The sequence below is a fragment of the Cibotium barometz genome, chromosome 38 (assembly GCF_041138505.1).
Source record: "Cibotium barometz isolate CiBa-2024 chromosome 38, ASM4113850v1, whole genome shotgun sequence".
Classification (NCBI taxonomy): domain Eukaryota; kingdom Viridiplantae; phylum Streptophyta; class Polypodiopsida; order Cyatheales; family Cibotiaceae; genus Cibotium; species Cibotium barometz.
Window position 1 is genome coordinate 19,024,334 of NC_141083.1, and position 20,988 is coordinate 19,045,321.

General features: G+C 35.8%; 2 protein-coding genes across 2 annotated transcripts; one reads left to right on the top strand and one right to left on the bottom strand.

Annotated features, from left to right (window-relative positions):
• Positions 1 to 385: 385 nt before the first annotated feature.
• LOC147616419 (uncharacterized) lies at positions 386 to 2,982 on the bottom strand. The gene is made up of 2 exons (XM_086777079.1): positions 706 to 2,982; positions 386 to 622 (listed from the first exon to the last, which is right to left on the bottom strand). The coding sequence occupies exons 1-2, from the start codon at positions 1,584 to 1,586 to the stop codon at positions 463 to 465; spliced, it is 1,041 nt and encodes a 346-aa protein (XP_086633205.1). The 5' UTR covers positions 1,587 to 2,982; the 3' UTR covers positions 386 to 462.
• Positions 2,983 to 6,265: 3,283 nt separating this feature from the next.
• On the top strand, positions 6,266 to 19,153 carry LOC147616420 (uncharacterized). Its single transcript, XM_086777161.1, has 3 exons — positions 6,266 to 6,340; positions 6,437 to 6,847; positions 19,065 to 19,153. Exons 1-3 carry the CDS (start codon positions 6,271 to 6,273, stop codon positions 19,151 to 19,153), a joined length of 570 nt encoding a protein of 189 aa, XP_086633287.1. The 5' UTR covers positions 6,266 to 6,270.
• The last annotated feature ends 1,835 nt before the right edge of the window (positions 19,154 to 20,988 follow it).

Below are 20,988 nucleotides of genomic sequence, written 5' to 3' on the forward strand. Positions count from 1 at the left end.
AAGCGTCGATGACTCTTTTATATGCACTTACACCATACTTTACTTCATCGTGTATTGAGTGTGGTGCCTTAAATCCATACGGAGCATCAGCAATGGCTAAAGTAAAATGTTGTGCAGTCACAAACGATTCCATGTTCTCTACTTTGCCTTCATGAACAAAATATTGAACTGGTTCTGCAGACACATCATCAGAAATGAAAATATTTGCCTCTTGAATGGTCTCCAAAGTTTGTGCCTCTTCTAATCTCTTCCGCTCTGCCCTTGCGCGACTCAAATGTTGCTCAAACTCTTGAGGAATGCTCTTTATGGGAGCACGAGGTGCTCGAGACTTGTTAAAATGAAAATAAGTAAACATTAAATATATTCAAGAATACACATACAAAAATCAAAATCAATTTTTTAAAATATTTGATCTAAATTTTTACAAAACCTTCAAAAACACTTAAATAAAAAAAAATCTATTCAAATATGTAGTTTACTTACTGCATTTTTGAAAAGATAAATGAAACGCTCTAAGGAGCTTGGCTGACTAGTGATGGGATGAAACATTTGAACCTCGTTCCAATCCTTGCAATTAAGTTTTTCAATCATGATTCTTTGCATGTACAAGAAAGTCTTTTGCCTGTTTCAAAAAAACACAAAATAAAAAAACAACTTTACATGAAATAAAATAAGTAGATTTAAAAAGAAGAATTAGCAACGTACTGTTCTAATTCCTTTGCCATTTCATCGAGTGTCAAAGAACCTCCTTTCACTCGTGCCAAGATGGGTATGATAATATTTTTCTCGCGTATTCCTTGCATTGCTCGCCAATTCGTGATACGCATTTCTTCAGGAATTGGCTTCAAAGTGTCCTCATTCCCTGTTCCTTTGCCCTTTTGACTTCCAGGTGGGAGCTTTACTTTTTGCCCTTTGATTTTACCTTCCTCCCAAAGCTTGAAAATGTCTTCTTGTAGATCCCATATCTCTCCATCACGAAAGGCTAACTGAAAGAAATTGTCATGACCTCGAACATTTGTTTTTCCAGAGCGTCCAGCTTTGCTTGACTTCTTTGTGACAAGACCAACTTGCTCACAAAGCTTGATTTTGAAAGCTTCATCAACTTTATGACCTTGCTGAATATGATTGATCCACTCGTTGTGAAAAAATCTTATCTTTTGTAAGAAAGACATGGATAGTCGCATCTCGGAATCAATGTTGTGATCAAGGGCAAGTAGCTTTGCATCATCATCACCTAACCCAGCATAGACCCATGCTAGGACTGTCTTATAGCTCTCTACATGAGGATACTCAGCACATAACTCTTTTTTAGCAATGAGAGAGTGAGTTCCCCCCAAGACAAAGTATTTGTATTGATTGATTTTTGATCTCTCAAAACTCTCTTTCTTAACACAAGAAGACTTATCCACAAGAACAAGAAGGGGTAAAACATTTGTTGTTGGTTTCTCCTTCATCATTACTTTAAGATTACTCACATGTCCAGGGACAATGGTTCGAACTTCTAGTGGTCTCTTATTTGAAACAGGATCTAATGGAGGACGTTCTATATTAGACACTAGTAAAATTAAGGGTCTCTCATCAACCATATGAAACTTTTTGGCTTTATTTCTTATGGTATTAAGACCAGAAGATTCTGAAGGATCAGACTTTGGAGCTCCAGGTCCAGAAAGCAAAGTATCACTCACATCTTGAGACTTTGACCCAGAAGTCTCTTCAAGAACTTCAACATCTTCTTCTGAGTCATCTATGTCTGTACCTTCATTCTCTTCATAATCAGAATCATCAGTGGAGTGGTTGGAATTGTACAAATTATCATGATGCTCTTGAAATGCTTCAGAAAAAGACTACAAAAAAAGAAAAAGAAAAAGTCATTCTAAGTAGAAGAGGATTTTAAGACTTGATAGAGTGAACTTAAAAGTAAGAACCAAAGAGTAACTTATGTAAAAGTAAGAACACTTTAACCATTTCTTTGTATACTAGAATACATGGTAAACTCATTAAACCAGACATAAAAAGTAAGCCAAACTTCCTTCTTGCTAAAATTCATTCAAACTAAACAAAACAAACTTCTTGTATACTAGAATGCATTCTAGCATATGCTAGAGCAGACAAACTTCTTGTATACTAGAATACATACAAACTAGACTTGACTATTCCTCTAAGTGTTTCAAGATATGAGCTAGAAAGACAAGAATTAAATAGACTAAAAAACAAAGAATAGTTCTCAATGTATTCTAGAATACACAAAGATAAGAAGTTTTTTGAACTACGTGTATACTAGAATACATACAAACTAGACTAGACAAACTTCATGTTTATTAGAATACATGCAAACTAGAGTTGACTTGACCTCTACGTATTTCAATATATAAGTTTGAAAGACATGACTCAAACAAACTTAAAAAAGAATAACAGTTCTCTACATATTCTAGAATACACAAAGATAAGAAATTTTTTTAACACTAATGAAAAAAAGGTCGAGAGAAAGATATCCATACCCGTTTGCGAGTAATCATTGCATCTCTAAACTCTTGCTGGGTAGAAACAGGATTCATCTCTTCAAGCCGAAAATTAGCAGAGAAAACTCTAACTGCAAGAAACTTTCCTTTGTTGTTGTCTACCAGATGATGAATGATCCCACGAGATATACTTTCTTTGACTTCAACAATGCGACCATAAGTTAAATACTTTGTATTTTCAGAGTCTCCTTTTTCTTCCGCAATAGAAAGGAAAGGTGTGTTTGGCTCAACGATTGTCTTGTGCTTACCTACCATGCCAAATTGAATTGTCCAAGCAAATCCTTCTCGTGCTTTACCTCTTGCACTACTCCAAAGAGTTGTAGCTTCCATGCTTGAGGACTTTTTCTGCTGATGTTGAGTTAAAGGTGTGGTTCCTTGAGATGATGGAGGAAGTCCATGAGTAGCTAAAACCATTCTGCTTGATGGTGGTTGATCTTGTAACTCTGGAAACTGGTGAGCTGCTAAAAGTTGTCTTCTTGGCTCACTTGGACATCTATCAGGGTTTGGAAGAGTCACAGTCACTCGAGGTGCTTGAAAGTGAGGACTAACTGGAGCAGGTTGAGATCGAGAAGGTGTCAAGACTCCTGAACGTCCTGAGCCACCCACAGGGACAGATGCAGTTGCTTGATTACTTTTCTTTTGCTTCTTAGAAGTTCGAGCATCACGTATTGGTGAGGCCATCTTAAACCTAAACAAGACAATAAAAAATCATTATCTCATTGCTAAGATAAAAAAATAGAGATAAAATCATATTTTTCAAAAATATGATTTGTTAAATGAAACAACATTTAAGATTAGTAAATGTGTATGTAGGGCAAACAAACGAGAAAGACAAAAAGTGAAAGAGAACAAATAGACATAGAGAGAAAGAGAGAGAGAGAGAGAGAGAGTGTTAACCTCCATGCAAGAACGGACCTAGATGTGTAAGCAAACATGAGATAGGAATGTAAGAGAGAGAGCTCCTCAGCACACTAGAGAAAAAGAGGGAGAGAGAGATGTATTCTAGAATACAACAGGTTGTTTCCTCCAAAGATGTGTTTTGTAATTGAATTTCAATAAATGACTTTCTAGAGCTGTGTATTCCAGAATACAACTCACAAGAAGCTTCTAACCACAATACACAGATATAAAAGAGAGGAGAAAGCACTAAGAGATGAATAGATCAAACCCAAAACAATTAGGATCCTTTGTATCATCAAAGTACTTACAGAACCTCTTTCTTGAACACAATTTGAGAAAAATTTACCCCCAAAATCTATCTTCTGTTACGTTGCTCTGATGAAGATTCTGACCACTCCGTTGGCTTCAAAAGGGGGGTAAAACCCCAGGACACCTGATTGAAATACTTGCAGGTCGCTCCTCCTCCGTTTTTTATATTAAAACTACAGTTTGCTGTTTTTTTGCCGCGCGCGCGCGATGCGAACTCAAGAGCTTTTGCTTTATCCCAAAATCTATCTTCTGCTACGTTGCTCTGATGGAGATTCTGACCGTTCCGTTGGCTTCAAAAGGGGGGTAAAACCCCAAGACGCCCAGGACGCCTGGTTGAAATACTCCCGGGCTGCTCCTCCTCTGTTTTTTATGTGAAAACTACAGTTTGCTGTTTTTTAGTCGCGCGCGCGACGCGAACTCGAGAGCTTTTGCTTTCTTTGCATGTCTTCTAAAATTAGATAAAAAGCAAATCTTTTTTGCATGAAGGTCTATTCTAATGGTTTACATTGAGTTTGGTTTACAGTAGAACACAGCTTGCCGAAGCCGTGTATTCTGGAATACAACTCAAGTGAAGAGAGAAGTTGTATTCCAGAATACAACTTGATGAAGATGTGTATTCTGGAATACAACTCAAGTGTAAAAAAAAGTTGTATTCCAGAAAACAGCTTATTGAAGCTCTGTATTCTAGAATACAACTCAAGTGTAGAGAGAAGTTGTATTCCAGTATACAACTTGCTGAAGCTGTGTATTCTGGAATACAACTCAAGTGCAGAAAGAAGTTGCATTCTAGAATACAGCTTGTTGAAACTGTGTATTCTGGAATACAGTCTCAAGTACAGAGAAGTTGTATTCTAGAATACAACTTGTTGAAATTGTGTATTCTGGAATACAATCTCAAGTACAGAGAAAAAATATATTTTTGAATACAGCTTGTAAAAGCTTCATATTCTGGAATACAACTCAAGTGTTGAGAGAAGCTGTATTCCAAAATACAACTTGTACAAGCAATGGATTCTGGAATACAATCTCAAAGTGCATAAGTGTTAAATTTTTAAAAATGTGACTTCAAGCTTTGTATTCTAGAATACAAACTACTTAATACACAAGAAACATGGCAACTTATCGATTTTTGTGTTGTATTCCAGAATACAACACAAGAATTAGCTTTTTAAAAAATGAAGTCATTATAATTTTTAAAAATTATTGATTAAATCTTTATTTTATAAAATATTATTTTTTCAACCTCTTTTTTTCTTAATTTACGTATGAAATCTTCGTTTTGGTATTTTTGTGTATTTAAAAGACAAACAATTCTTTCAAAAAAATACCTTTTTAAAAAAAGTCTATTTTTGAAATCACTTACCTCCTTAGATAATATTTTTGTTTTTCTTCTTAGCCATAATTTCCTCGTAGCAAACTTTGAACCAAATGACAATGAAAGAAAAATTCAAAATTGTAACAAATAACAAAGTAATCAAGAAAATGCATACCTTACAGAATTAAACTCAAGAAAAATGCTCCAAATTTAAAAAAATGCTCTTGTGGCTCTCTTAGCGGCAGACCCTTGGAATGTGTCTCTAAAAAGGACTTCCTCTCATCTTTTAAGTCCCATATTTTATAATAATTAATAAATTTTAATATTTATATTAATATTATTATTTTTGAATCTAAGCATTAAAAGTAAGTTATTTGGATTTGAGATTACACTCCACTTTGTAGCTTAGACCATTGTTTTTTAGAGAAACTTAGAGGTGTGAAGTTCCTAGTCATGGCAGGGCAACAAAAGTCTCTCTCAAGCTCATTTTGCTCTTTTCAAGTGCCTGTATCCGTACTCACTCCTAAAAGTCTGAGCCAATCTATCAGTGATGATGATGTTACAAGCCCACTATTTGCTAATTTATCAAATTCTGATACCGATGTTCCAGTTTCTCCATCATTAGTTCAGCCTATTCGTGTGGAGACAACCACTCCCTTGAGAAGAAAAGACAAGTTTTTGCATCGCAATGCATTGAGAGAGGCATGTAGGGTGTATTGTTGTAAAAAAAACTGCTTGAGGACACTTGGATTCAGAAAAATTAAGCAGGAACGTGAAAACTTCTTTGCTTTAAAACGTGCTCAACAAAATACAGCATTACATGGTTTTTTATTAAGGTCTGGAGAGAAGATAAAATATACAGTTTCTGGCACGATTGTGTGTCGAAAGTGTTTTTTTCAAGTGTTTTGTTTAAGCAATCAGCGGATGCAAAAGATCTTAAAGCAGTTGCAACGGGTGGAAGAAAATTCACGGTACTCATTTAGTACACGTGAGACTCCTCAGCTGTGTTTTCTCAAGAGCTGGATGGAACGATTTGTCACTTACAATGGTGAGCGCATGCCAAATTCAAAATTCACCCATTTGCCTGATAATTTTACAAAGGGAGAAGTTTACAACCTCTACGTGGAAACGTTGAAAGGAAGAAACATGTCATCTCTTTCATTTACTTCATTTCTTAGAGTTTGGAAACAATATTTTGCTGATGTGAAAATCCCCAAGAAAACTAGAATGGGGATTTGTCAAATTTGTGCAGAGCTCAAAGCCAAAAGAGATGTTGCAAAGACATTTGAAGAAAAAGGTATGTTTGATTTGTGTTTTTTGTACGTTTTAATTTATGAATGAGAATTCCAAGTGGTATAATTTAAACTAGCTTTACATTGTTTTGAGTTTTCAGGTCCTATTCTACAAGCACTTAAAGCTCATCGAGAACAACAAAGTACAGAGCGTCAAAAGCTAGCAAAGCATCGAAAGAAGTGCCTTGAGCAGAAAGAAATGTATTTGGGATTAGTCATAGATGGAATGGATCAAAAGAAGACATTGATACCCCATTTTATGCGTGCTCCAAAGAATTTGAAGGAAGAGAATTTCATACAACTACACGTTGTTGGAGCCCTCATCTTTAATGGCATCATGACGTCAAAAGTTTTTATAAACTTTCCAAATTTACACAACGACCCTAACTTGACCATCACCATAATTCAGAAAATAGTAAGTGAATGGCAAGGAGAATTACCTAGCACACTTTATGTGCAGCTAGATAATACGGCAAGGGAAAACAAAAATCAAATAGTGCTTGCTTATTTGAGTATGTTGGTGCAGCAAAAAGTTTTCAAAAAGGTCAAACTTGGATTTTTGTTGGTGGGTCACACTCATGATCAAATTGATCAGATGTTTAGTAGGTTTTCAGTCAAACTTGCTAGGAAAAGTGCATTTGACCTTCCAGAGGTGTGCATAATTCTTAAAGAAGCTTATGATCCTACGCCAGAAATTCATGTTTTGAAAGGCACCTATGATTTTAGAGAGTTTGCAACAGGTGGAGATTTTGCAAGCCCTGCATTTGCTCAGCTTAATGACCATAGTTTCCAACATCAATTCAAAATAAAAGAAAAAGAAGCTGAAACACGTTTGTGGTGTAAGAAGTACTCTAACTCAGAGGCATGGCATCCTCAGGATGGTTTGAAGTTTTTACTCAGTGTCCCAGAACGACAAATTCTTCAGGCAGCAAAAATGCTTTTGGCATCAAGCATTGAAGCAGCAAAAGCTCAAAAAGAAAAGCGACCCATCAATTATCAGCAATGTTTGATAGAAATTAAAGAGACCATACAATCAGCACATGTGTATTTTCCAGCTTGCTCACTTGGATGGTGGAATACATTTTTTCATGAGCAAGAAATCTTGATTGAGGAAGTTCAAAGCAATTCAAGATCACTGATAAATCTGGAGCCCTTTCTTTGGAGAGTACAAGAACTTAAAGACCGTGATGATAATATTCAAATGCCAAATCAACAAACAGAATTGCCTGGAGAATTGCAAACATTGGTGCATGGGGAGACTCGCGAAGCGTATGTTGGTGCTAGAAGGACTAGTCAACGACGACTGCAAGAGAAGGAAATGTGGGAAGGAAATATTGAGGAGCTCACTGTAGGTGCAATGATTGCAGTGTTAGCAACAGATGATGAAAGCGGATGTCCTTTTTGGTTGGCAAAGGTACTTAAAGTCCTTGAGGAAAATGGAAAAGTAAGCTCAATTGAGGTCCACTGGTACAAGGTCAATGGAGATGATGCATTATCAGGAAAATATTATCCAGAGATGATTCGAGTAAATAAAAAGGGAAAGAAAGCAAATCGTAGTCAACGTCGCGTGGATAGCCTAAGCATGGAGGATGTGGAAGTTCTTGTTTATGGTTTTACCTTGAAAAAGTCAGGTCATCTACGAGAACAAACCAAAAAAATTCTTCTGGAGAAAGTCAAAGATTTAACACGAGAGGCATAAGACCTCTCATTGTAACCAATTTTGTGGACATTATTATTTTATTGCAAATTGAGTATTTTTTTCTCAAAAAATGTGTGATTTTATGAGCAGCTCTATCATCTTTCAAAGTATTGAAGTGTAAAACTTGCACTTTTTAACAGTTTTTTTTTAGCTTTTTAGGAGCTCATACTCTTTTTAGTTTAAAAAATAGTGTTTTTTGAGATATTTTAGCATTTTCAAAAATGGGTTGTATTTTTGATGGTTTAGTTGTACTTTCAAATGGCTGGATGTTTAAGGTTGAATGGATGAACTAAGGGTGTGTAAGCATTAGCCTTAACAAAAAGTAAAAATAGAGAAGAGTGCACATTTTAATTAAATGAAGGTTGAATAGATAAAAATCTAAAGACTAAGGTTGGAAGTTGGAGTGCAAAACCTTAGGAGTAATTTTTAGGAAGTAAAATAAATATTACATATAGGATAAGCATAGAGACTAATAGATAACTCGACATGTATAAATGTAGGAGTTAGCTTTATGTATGAGTGGATGTATGTGGGGGTGGTTGATGAGTGCATGGAAAATGAGTGGATGCATGAAGTCTATGGTTAAGTTTGCATGGGATATTGTGAGCTATTGACCTTGAGTTAACTAGGGGAGCATGTGGAGCAGCAAGCCATCATTTTCAACTATATAAAGACCCCCTTGCTCATGAGAAATCCACGAATTTTTCTCTTGGAGGAGAGTACTTTTTATATAGATTTCAATGTTGCACTTTTTTTTTAGTCACATGATTGCATTACCTAGGTTGTTAGTACTCAATTAGGCTCAAAAGAGTGATAATTGGGGATTTTACAAGCTCATTGGGATCTTTAAAATACTCATGGGCTTTTGTAGAGGAGGAAGCTTCAATTATTTACATGTAGGGTGTAAAACCTCCCTTAAAAGCTAATTTTCAAGATACAAATAAACCCTTTAGAATTTCTGTCATTCCCTTGTATCTTAATTGTCTTTTCTATTATACATTAATTTTATATTGAATTAATTGACCCTTAAGGATTTCTTCATTTCCTTGTTTAAATATATGCTTAACCTTGTGTAGACCTTAATAAATTAAAGAAACCTTCTTGTTGCATAGTATTATAATAAAATCAAGGATTAGGATATGTTAACCCAATACTTAGGGAAATTTAATTTATAATTATCCTTAGGATAAATAATTCCTAGAGAGAGAAAATTAGCCTAGGGTACACTGGTAGTAGGTGGAAGGAAAATCCAAGTCTAGGATGGATATTAGATGTAGTATGTGGAAGGAAAATCCAAGTCTGGGATAGATATTGGATTAGTATGTGGAAGTAAAATCTAAGTCTAGGATAGATACTAGGTTAGTATGCGGAAGATTAGATACAAATTTTAAATTAGAGATACCTCACGTGTAAAGAGAGAAGGAATAACTCCTAGTGAAGAGAGAGAAAAAGTAGAGAGATGGGGCATCACCCAAGCTTATTGAAAGTATATAGACTTTTTCATAGGAGACATTAAGGTGAAATTGATAAAGGAAGGTTAGAATTCTAAAGAAAGAATTTTTAAAGAAAAAGACTTTGGATATGCATATGTTGTATGTTGCTTGAATCATTGTCTTGAAATTACTATTTGATAATCATATTCATGTGATGCATATGTGTTATTTATTTGTGGAAGCCTATAAAGGTACTACACATGTTTATGGATTTTCGAGTGGGTTGTCATCCACAAACAAGGAAGTGACTTTGGAGTAAAACAGACAAGTAGTGCATGGTGACTAAGTATGTGTGATGGTACTAAACATACATAGCTCCTGGCATCCGTACCTAGAGTGTTCATGCTTCTATGATAGATGAAAACTAATACAAGCAATGACTCTTAGGATTATGGCACTCATGTTGAGGTGTATGTGAGATATGCAAGGCTCCTCCGGTCATCATCATGATGGTCCAAGTGTGCTTGGGATCATTAGTGCGTGCCTAGTCTAAGGCTCACAGAGTGTTCGGGCTCATTATTTAGTGCATGTTGTCTTAGTCTAAGGATGGTTGTGGTGTAAGAATATTGTGTGATGTGTTACCCTATGATTTTTTATTGCACATATGGAATTATGCATCATATGAAAGGAACTATATGATGTTGTTTTTCTTTTATGAAAGTATTGTTTTCAAAGGAGTCATGTGTAAACTTATTTTATGTGGTGTGTGTGAGTAAAGTAGCCATTTCAAATATAAGTGCATGAGTTCACACCGGATATAGGTCTAGTGGAGGGTAGAAGGATAGACCTATAGGATTGGACGGGGCTAGCCATAGGCTAAGCCTATGGATATGGTTTAAGTAGTAAAAGAATCAAACACTGGAAAGTGGTGGGTGACAAGGTGGACTAAAGTTGCGAGTACTTTTCAAAATAATACAAAATTATATTTTTAGAATATAGAACTTTGGATGAGTAGTTTAGACCAGCAATCATGAATAAGGACAGATAAATTATATTTTTATAATGGAAAAATTGGGAGGCATAGTTTAGACTAGCAACCATGAACAAGGATACAGAAATTGCCTCAAAATTGAGGAGTCAGGACATCTTATTGAGCCTTGGGGAGAAGCTCGATGTGGCCTACTTGTGAAATTATGAAGGGAGAATACCTAGAGTAGAGGTAGATCATACGGTGAGATTAAGGGGGATTGACCTCTTGAAGGTATAGAAAAGCAATGTTTCATAATACAACAAAGCAGATGAAGAAAGTAATCTTGTATACATGGATGTGTGTGATTAGATCATGATGCTCCCCACCACGAGATCTTGGTTTATGCAAGTGTGATGGCAAGGTATGACGTATTGGATTCATATCATTGCCTCAACCCTTACCATTATGAGTAATTACCTTAAATCAAACAGAGGCCATGCATGAAGAACTAATGGATGCTATGTTGGATAAAATCCAAAATAGAATGACTTTAGAATGCATGAGATTTAATCGTGACATGATAAAAATTGGACAAACTGTGAGGCCATAAATTTAGTGCTATGGGTGATAAGAGCAATTTATTATGTTAGTGTGCATACTTATATGATATGGCTATGGTGTGGAGTAGTCCATTGTTTCTATTGTGAGACGAATGAATGTAGGCACAAAATGTTTTTGAAGTAAGGATGGAGACAAAATCTAGAAATCTCTTTTGACCCTCACTAGTCTATATCTAGGAATTTTGAATTTTGATAGCTAGACGAGGGCTAAAATGAAATTATTAAACGTGTTGACTTTAGAAAATTCACATAGCTAATAAGTCAATAGAAGAGATGCATGGATGGCTATATGTTTAAAAAATAAATGTGTCAAACAATCACTCTGTAGTAGTGAAGTGTAATTGTATTTTTTATATTTGGCAAGATGACTACAAAAGATATTTAGTTTATTTTCTTTATATTGTATATTCAAACTTAAACCAAATGAGCTTTTCATTAAACTCTCTTTTGACACCAAAAGCTTTTCCAAAAGTCCACACTAATAGAAGAACTACTTATTAATTCTTAATTCTAAAACACTTGAAAGTTTCTATTGTTGTCAGAATATCTTTTTCAAATTGAAATGACTCAGATGTCTCCTCATGATCCTTGTCTTTTTTAAATCAAAATGACTTGGATGATCCTTATCAACCATCAGAACTACTAGGACTTGTGGTGGAGTGTATCCAACTAGCTAGTATAATGGAACAAAATTTAAATGTATTCCAAACATTACTACGCATCTCCAACAACAAATTAGAGGATCAAAAATCTGGTCACAAGATCATGAAGAGTGTTTTATCATGATTCCTATTGGAAACACTCGAGTTTTTACTCCAAACATTTTTTTTGTCGGTTCATGGAACGATAAGAAATCATTCAGGGTATAGCATCGAAGATGACCCAACAATAACCAATAAAGAATTTCTTTTTCATTTAAATTATCTAAAATCTAAGTTACCACTTGAAAATATATTTGTATCAAATCATGCTCATGTCGTTAGAGGAATATAGAATGTGCTACAATTCATATTATAACTATTTTAAAATTTCATTTTGTAAACAAACCGTTAATTTAAGGTGAGACTCTCTTACTCCAATATCAAAAGTTAGTTTTGACTCTACTTGGGTGATGCTAAGTTTTATTTGAAAAATTATTATTTTGATCTATTAAAATTTCAATTCATAAAATGATTTAAATGTAGATATTATTTTTCTTCTTTATAAATATTTAATTCTAACATAAAGCTTCTATACCATTTTTATACATAGTAATAGATTCTTCCTTGTGAAATATGCTCTTGTAGTACTAACCTATTTTGCTAGGACTTCTGAAAATAAAGTTTGTTTTCCATTAAAATTTCTCTTTTCATTTACGGTAAATATCTCAAGCAAGAGGGTAACACAACCAACACACTATTTAAAGGTGAAGGTATGTATAAATTCACATTTATAAACAATTTCATATTTGCTATTATATATTGGTTTTTATTGTATTATATAGTCTTTTCTAATTCCAATAGGATTTAGATCAATAGCCATAGTGGTGGACAACAGTCTCCGATAGTCTTTTCTAATTCCAATACGATTTAGATCGATAGCCATCGTGGTGGACGAGAGTCTCTAATAATGACTTTACTCAGCCTAAGATAATAGGAAGATTATGGCATCCTTTGTTATCATGACCTAATTCCCAATAGGAAAGAGCTAGTTAACTATCAAGTTAAGTTAAACTTAAGATTAAATTGTAAGACAAAGAAAAATAATTAAATTATTGAATTTTTAGGCTAAGATAAAAACTTGTTGACCCTAGTAAAGTATTCCAAGTTCAAGTTTTTGTCACACCCTCTTAAGTTTGCAAGAATTGCTATAAATTTAAGACCATCTTATGACTATCTACATTTTATCCAAGGATTATTTAGATTTACCACATGATAAAACCATGGCCCAACAACATATACAAATGGACCAATGCTTATAAATTCACTTATGCTCGCACACACATTAAGCTATCATGTGCACATATACACATAAACTCTAGCCACCTAATAGGCTATAAAATAATCAATATCACAATTAACACATGATCTTTGTCTTCACACCACCGCTCAATCCATCATCTATATGACACAATCTCTACCCTTGCACATTTCACCACCTGTACTCACAGTCATGATCCACATGAGTTAAACAATCAATTGAAGTCCCATTAATTAATCCCAATGTTGTCTTGATAAATAGGCCACACCATAGTATCAAACTACATGTACCCATTGGCAAAGTACACATGGGCATTCCCGATATAAATAAAATATGTAATTCCCAACAACATAAGAGTGATTTCCATAACACCCTCTTGCTTGGGTTACAACTCTCTTCAGTTGCATAAATGGATGAGAGGACAACTTTATGATTAGTGTGGAAAACTTGATCAATATATATTACACACATGTAACAATCATTTCAACTGAACATATATAAAATAAGTCTAAGTGTCCCATACCACAGAGGAACATTCCACATGGGCTAAAAATATGAATATGATTTAAATATGTTGAGAGATGTGGTGCCAAAGAGCATAAGGAAAAGGTAGGGATTGAGTTGAGTAAGCTAAGAAAGTGCAAAGCCTAAAATGAAGCCATATGAGCAAAGGGATTTATTCCACATTGATGTACAAGCCCAAGGGTGTACCTCCTCATATAAAAGGGGGCCATTTCAAGCAATGAATCATATCACTTGCACTTATCTCAAGTCTCTTCATGGATCCAACTAATTCATCTTGGTGTCTAATTATACTTGAGTGTATCTTAATTAGTACACTCATATGAGTTTTCTTCATTTCTATCCACCCTTAGACTAGTATTGTCATTAATGTAAGATTAGTTAATGATTAGGTAGACATCTTGTAATTAGGAAAGCTTGATCCATACTTAACATGGTATGAGAGCTTAGGTCTAGCTCTCCTAGTGTAGGTTTGAAGTAGGTGATAGTGGATTCATTAGGTTCTAGATTAGTTCTTTATCCCTCATTTTCTCCTCTTGTAGAGGTAGTAAGAGTAGTGTTTATCAAAAGCAAGAAAGGGAGGACAGCACCTAGGGTGGATTTCAACAAGCACAGTGGTAGGCTGAAGTCATCAACTATCAAGAGCATCTCACCATCTAAGAAAATTGTAAGATTGGGGTGCAACTCCAAGAGACATTGTCAAGAGCGAGCAAGGGGATAGTTCAGTAGCTTCCCAACATAAATCAAATTAATGCAGAGGCCAAGAAATAGTAAAGAAGAGCAAGAAGAAGGGATCCTAATGCTCTCAGCGTAGCAAAGAGAGAAAAGCAAAGTTATTTTTTAAAAAAAATAAAGAGAAAAGAAACAAAGGCCCACCAGCTCCTAATCAAATCTATGGAGTTGCGCATATCAAGTGGTCAAAGTCTTCTTGCAGGAGGGTATCTATCTATAGTCGAGGGAAGAGAGGAGGAGGACTCAAAAAGCCAGCCCAAAGATTTGGCACCAAGGGAGGGGTATTGAGAAATGTGGTGCCAAAGAGCACAAGGAAAAGGTAGGGAGTGAGTTGAGTAAGCCAAGAAAGTACAAAGCCTAAAATGAAGCCACATGAGCAAAGGGATTTATCCCACATTGATGTACAAGCCCAAGGGTATACTTCCTCATATAAAAGGGGGCCATTTCAAGCAATGAATCATATCACTTGTACTTATCTCAAGTCTCTTTATGTACCCAAGCTAATTCATCTTGGTGTCTAATTATACCTGAGTGCATCTTAATTAGCACATGCTCATTTATGAGTTTTCTTCATTCTATTCACCTTAGATTAATGTTGTCACATTAGTGTAGGATTTGTTAATGATTAGGTTGACGTCTTGTAATTAGGAGAGCTCGATCCATACTTCTTAACAAAATATTGCATGTGGGAGGAGAGTCACATACATTTGCTGGGAGGTTGCACCTAATGAGTTTGTCTTTGTGCTCTCTCTTGAATATTTTTTGTCATGTAGTTTGTGGTGTAATTTATTTGAGTTTAATTCATGTTTTTAATATTTGAGGGGAGTACATAATAGATACTATTACATGATTATCTACATCGACACCTTTTCTTCTAACCTAGGGGATCTCCTTAATTGGCCTTTTAGCATGGGGGGCTAGATTGGTGAGCTTCTTCTTGTAAGCATAAAGCTGAAGCTAGCTTCTACGTCTATTGCTAAATAAGGTCTTGCTATAAATAACCTAGTTTGTTGCATCTTGCTTGTGTTTTTCATTAGCTAATAGTGGGCATTAATCAAAATTTTTATGTGGTTAGACTTGGATGGCACAATAAATAATTAGGGTGAAATTTCATGGGACACAACCATTTACATGACACAACAAATACTCAGTGTAGAGTTGCATGGGACACCACAACCATTTACACCAACTAGGAATATTATTGGCTTTGATATCTAGTGCAAGAGGCACTACTTTGCAAGCTTTTAGGCAAAGGATTCTTTCAAAGAAAAAAGCTTGGACAAGGTTCTTCACCTATGTGTGCACACTTTATAGTGGGAGACATTGGATGCACATTACACATCGAATCATTTCAAAGGTAGATTATAAATTTCCCTCCACTTCTCTTTTAGTGATCGTTGTTGTCAAGCATGGAATTATACCTTTTCTAAAATAATGGTTATCAAGTTTAAAAGAAAAAGCAAAAGAGAAACTTATTGTATGGAATGATTTGATTATAGATGAAATGGGGTCTTTGGGCTCCTCTATGCTTTGGTTAAAAGGGGAGAGGTATCACACCTTGTTAGTTACATCTTGGAAGGTTTTGAAAATCCTTCTATAAAATTAAAGAGATGCCTTGGTGAAGAAAAATCGAGGGATCCACCAAGGTATTAAGTAGATCAATCCAAGCCTCCCTTATGTTTAAACCACTTGCATCTTTCACCATGATTCTTGCCCTTGTTGGATGGGAGTTTTTTCTCAAGCTAAAGTGCCTCTTCACTTGCTTAGTGCACTTCAGCGTCGTCAAGATAGGGCAACAATTTTTTTTTCATTCAATCAAGGTATGATGATTATCCCATTCTTATAGGCTATTATGAAGGTTGTTAGCATACTAGGTCACTTGGGGAAACACTCGTCCATTAACTTGACTCCTAAGTCTATTGCATGATGTGATTCCTAGAGTTTATGGTTTTGTGGTGGTTTCTTGAAGTGTTGTCTTAATTGGGATCCAAGCAAGGGAGAGGGATAATGATCATGCAAAGAGGTTTCCTTTTCTTTTTAAAGTACATGGTCAAGAACTCTAGGTTATGTATTGTTAGGTATATACAAAGTACATGGTTTCCTTTTCTTTCTAAAGTACATGGTCAAGAACTCTAGGTTATGTATTGTTAGGTATGTACAAAGTACATGGTTTCCTTTTCTTTTTAAAGAACGTGGTTAATAACTTCAGGTTATGTATTTTAGGTATATACAAGGGATTGCTAACCTCAAAGAAAGTCGTGATTCATGAGATTACTCATGCTATTTAGAAGAAATTCTAGCATAGACTTTTACATTTTTTGGAAAAGAAATCCAGATTTTTTTTTTAAAAAATCCTTACAGGTTAAGTGGAGAGTAGTACTTGGTGGAGATTAATCATGCACTAGATGCTCAATTGCTATTGTTATCTCAAAATTGCATTTAGAGCTATAAAAACTCATAGATAATTAGGTATAAAGATGCCCTAATATGATATCATACACACCAAGTTTGTGGTGGAAATTCATTATTGCAAAGGTGTGCTTGAAGGTCAAACCAAATTTCTTGATCTATAGGTTGCACAAGATTCCCAAAGGCCTTGTTATCATTCCATTTACCAATTTAATCATTTGGAAGGTACTTTTCATACATGGTTAACACAATTGCTCCTAGTAGTACCTAATGTGCCTGGTGAGGATTCAAGAAAGGGGAGAGAGAAGAGAGAGATGTGTTAACCCATTCTTAGGGTTAACAAGAGCTACTGCCATTATCTTACATCAAGGAGTCAAGTGAGATACACCAAAAGGTCATACATTCAAGATATGAAGCAATGGTGTCCAAATCTACAACTTGGATGGGCGCCCGTAATGGTCGGATGGAATACTTATGGCGATTTCCACTTCAAGAGCGTGTGGTAGTAAGTTAGGATGAAGTCCCAAGTGAGGTACTTCATGGATATATTATGAGAGTAGTCATTGTAATAGCATTGGGCCTCTTATGAGCCTAAAATATTGGGCCTCTTATGAGCCTAAAATACTGGTCAGCCACAGTTTAAGTGAGTGTGAACATTTATGGCCATGTATATAAGTGAATATCTTTTAAAATACAAAGAACTCTCCCATTGTGCAATAGATTCTTCCTCTTACTAATCTCTCTCTAATCCATGCTAGTGACTGTGTGTGAGTGAAGTGCGGTCAGAGGAGGGACAAGTACACATAGTGTAATATGTGGTGGTGTGACAATGCTCACGAGAGGCACGATGGAATTTCTTCTCAAGGAGTTGTGGGGCTTGGAGATCTCAAGGGTTACGAGCTCAACTATTGGAAAGATCCTCACGATAGTTTGCACCAAGTAATCTTCTTGTTGGATGTGTTTTGAAGGGGGTTTGGGTGAGCCATAATATTTTTGGCACCACTGTCGGGGAATCATCCCTTGGCTTTTCCCATCGCTTTTCTCTAATCTACGCATTACCCATTGTCTTGATTAGTTAGTTCCCACAAAAAAGATGTGGTTTTGATGGAGATTTGTGTGTGATTTGGTGAAGAATAGCTCTCTTTTTAGTTTTGTAAAGAATGTTTTTTTGCTTAATTTTTAACTTAAATCGTTGTTTTTGTTGTTCTTAATCTAGTTTTTTAATGCTCGTAGGGCTTGCACATAGAGTGTAATAGGCTTTGTTTGCTTCCATTGTATCAAAAAATGCAATAGAATGCAACTTTTAGTGATTTTTAGCTCCCTTTAGAATTAAACATAGAGCTAAAACCATTAATTTTTGTTTGATTTGTATACATTATAGTGTTAGCAAGTATTAGGAGTAGCTTAATCATTTGAAAAATTTCACAAAAACTCTTAAAAACTCTTGAAATCGAGTAATCTTTCTTAATTGACTGGTTTTTGTGATTAAGGGTGATTAATCCAATTCAAGAGGTTAAAAAACTAGAAAATGTGTTTTTCGGGGTCAAATTTGATCATGTAAGAGGTCCAAATTAATATTTTTGACTGTTTTGAGAGCATCTAGATGCATCAAAACACCTAATTACATCAATTGGAGGAATTTTTCTCTCTTTTACTTAATTTTGCATAAAGAGAAGAGACTAAAATTAAGAGTACATATTCCAAGATTGCCCAAAGCGAGTTACTTCAATGCAACCTATCTTGCAAAATTCAACCCTTAACATCATGAGTGTGCAAAATGGGAAATTGTCCATGGTACCCTTGAATGTGCTTACAATCTTGCAAGCCAAGGCACAAGAAATAGTCTAAAAGAATGTAAAGGAACACACTTTGAAATGGATAGAAGTACATGTTTTAAAGCAAAAACAAAAAATGGAAGCAAAACATTCTAAACCCAAGAAAAACAAGGGGCAACAAACTGTCGAAAAGCAAGGTTGAAATAAAGGACATGGAAAAGGAGCCTATAGGGAGGACATAACCCTGAAAGAGCCAAAAGCTACACATGATGCGACTGCGTCCACCTAAAAGACAAATCGTCAAACCACAAAACCCACATGTGCAACACATGATACAAAAGCCCAAGACAAAGTTTGTTCTCATCGCATGGGTAAACATAATGAAAAATTGACGATCCAAGGAAAGTCAAAAGATGAAACAAGTTCTAGTACGTCACTTAGTGAGAGGATGAAAAAAGTTCTGACTCGTCACTCTGTGCACCTCACAGGCCAATCAAGAAACTAGAACCTGCCCAACAACCCTAACTTGAACATCATGATCAAATGCAATATGCGATACGCAAAAAGCAAGCTTAGGAGAGTATGCTAAGCATTGTTAAATGTCATACAGGATCACCGGTTGTGATTGAACCTCATAATGTCCAACCTAACAAAGCAACCAGAATACAAAAACTAGAGGAGTATCGATTCCCCTTTTAAGAGGAAGACATACTCTCTACCGCAATAAACTCATAAAGCCAAGAGGAGTCATCAGAGGAAGATTGCACGAATGTTACGACTGCAAAAGCACGTGAGGAATTCGATGACTCCCTTACGAACTTTAAGAAATATCTCAAATCCTCATTTGGATGAGTACTCTTCTCTAGTGGGGCGAAGCCAGCATAGTGTCAGCACAATGGGGCTAACCATGAGTTGTACCAAGATCTCCACACCTACATAGAACAAGACTGTAAGGATTCACAAAATTCCAAATAGACCCCAGTTAAAGTGGTCAAAGGACTAAGTGTGCCATTGTACACATTGGGCACTCTTGAAAAAGCTGAAAGCCAAGAAGAGGATGAAAGTGAATGGGAATATGAAACCAAAACGAGATTTGAAGCTAAAACAAAAACTAAAACATCCATGGTTCCACTTAAAGGTTCTATCATGATATGGTTAGATTTCCTTTAGGGCAATGATGTTAAGTGCAAACGCACATTGATTAGCCCTCAAGCTAGTCATAACATCATGACAATAGACAGTTGGGTGTCATTAGGACAACCTTAAATCATCCCTAAAGACAATGGTCTTGCAAGAGGTGCCAATGGACAAAACATTGAAGCTCTAGGTTGCTTTAGCTATGCTACTTAAACAATCCGTGGAAATATGAAATTTAGATTCCATGTTACCCCAAGTCCCCTTGAGTATGATATCCTTGGTGGAACTTGGTGGAACTTGGATACATGACTCGTTGTATTCAATTAATGAATCCATGCAAATAGTCACCTTGAACACTCCTGCAGGCATTGTGAAATTACTATTATAGGAGAAAGAGACCTTGGAGGAGCTGGAACTTCTAACATATCTTACTCATAATATCCCAAGGGTTATGGTTGGATTTGAACTTCACAATAAAACCACCACACTCCAAGCATAACTTTATCCACAACAAGAACACAATCTCATGACCCTCAAGTTATGGGATTTGTTAGGTCAACCAACACTCAACACTCATTCTGAGAAAATTCCTTTCACAAAAGACATAAACATGCCATGTTTGGGGTAATTTGAACATACAATGTATATAAAATCTGTGTTTGAGTATGCATTGGAAGTAGATGTGATCTTGGGGCATAAATGGACTATTGCTGTCCTATCACCACTGTGCTTTGCTAGCAATAGGGTCATCATGATGATCAACGACACAAAGTTGACAATACCATACTGCAAAGAAGAAGATTCAACCCTAATGGATTTCTATGATGTTGAATGCAAAAGGCTAAAAGCCTCTTCCTCAGAAGCCCCTCTACACAAAGACCTACCATCTGCATCAATGACTGACTATACCCCTTCAACTCCATCCTTACCAATAAATTCCAATGCGCCAAAGCCTCGCAATCAACATCTATTCTCATGAAGAAGTCCCCCAAGCGCAACCACCTATGACTCAAAGGATCCCACTGGGCTTTGGTCCTTACTTAATATTCCCGCAAATCCTATAAGTACCAACCCTTTCTTGGATGCCCACACCTTGGACATACTGACTAGTCTAGGAAGGGAGGTAGCCCAAGGACTCAATGGGTCTCTCCCAACAAGAGCACTCACATACGGCCTTAGTGAGTCATACAGAAATACGGTCGTACAAACTTCCAAAATTATGGGCAAATAACACGGAACAATAGACCCTGTTCAATTCATTCAAATATTTGAACAAAGATGTGAAGCCTTTGGAAATCCCAACTGTCCCACCAAGGTACATGCATTGAACCTATGCTTAGAGGGAAAAGCTAGTTGATGGTTCATCACATTGATGCTTGCGATCAAGACCAACTTCA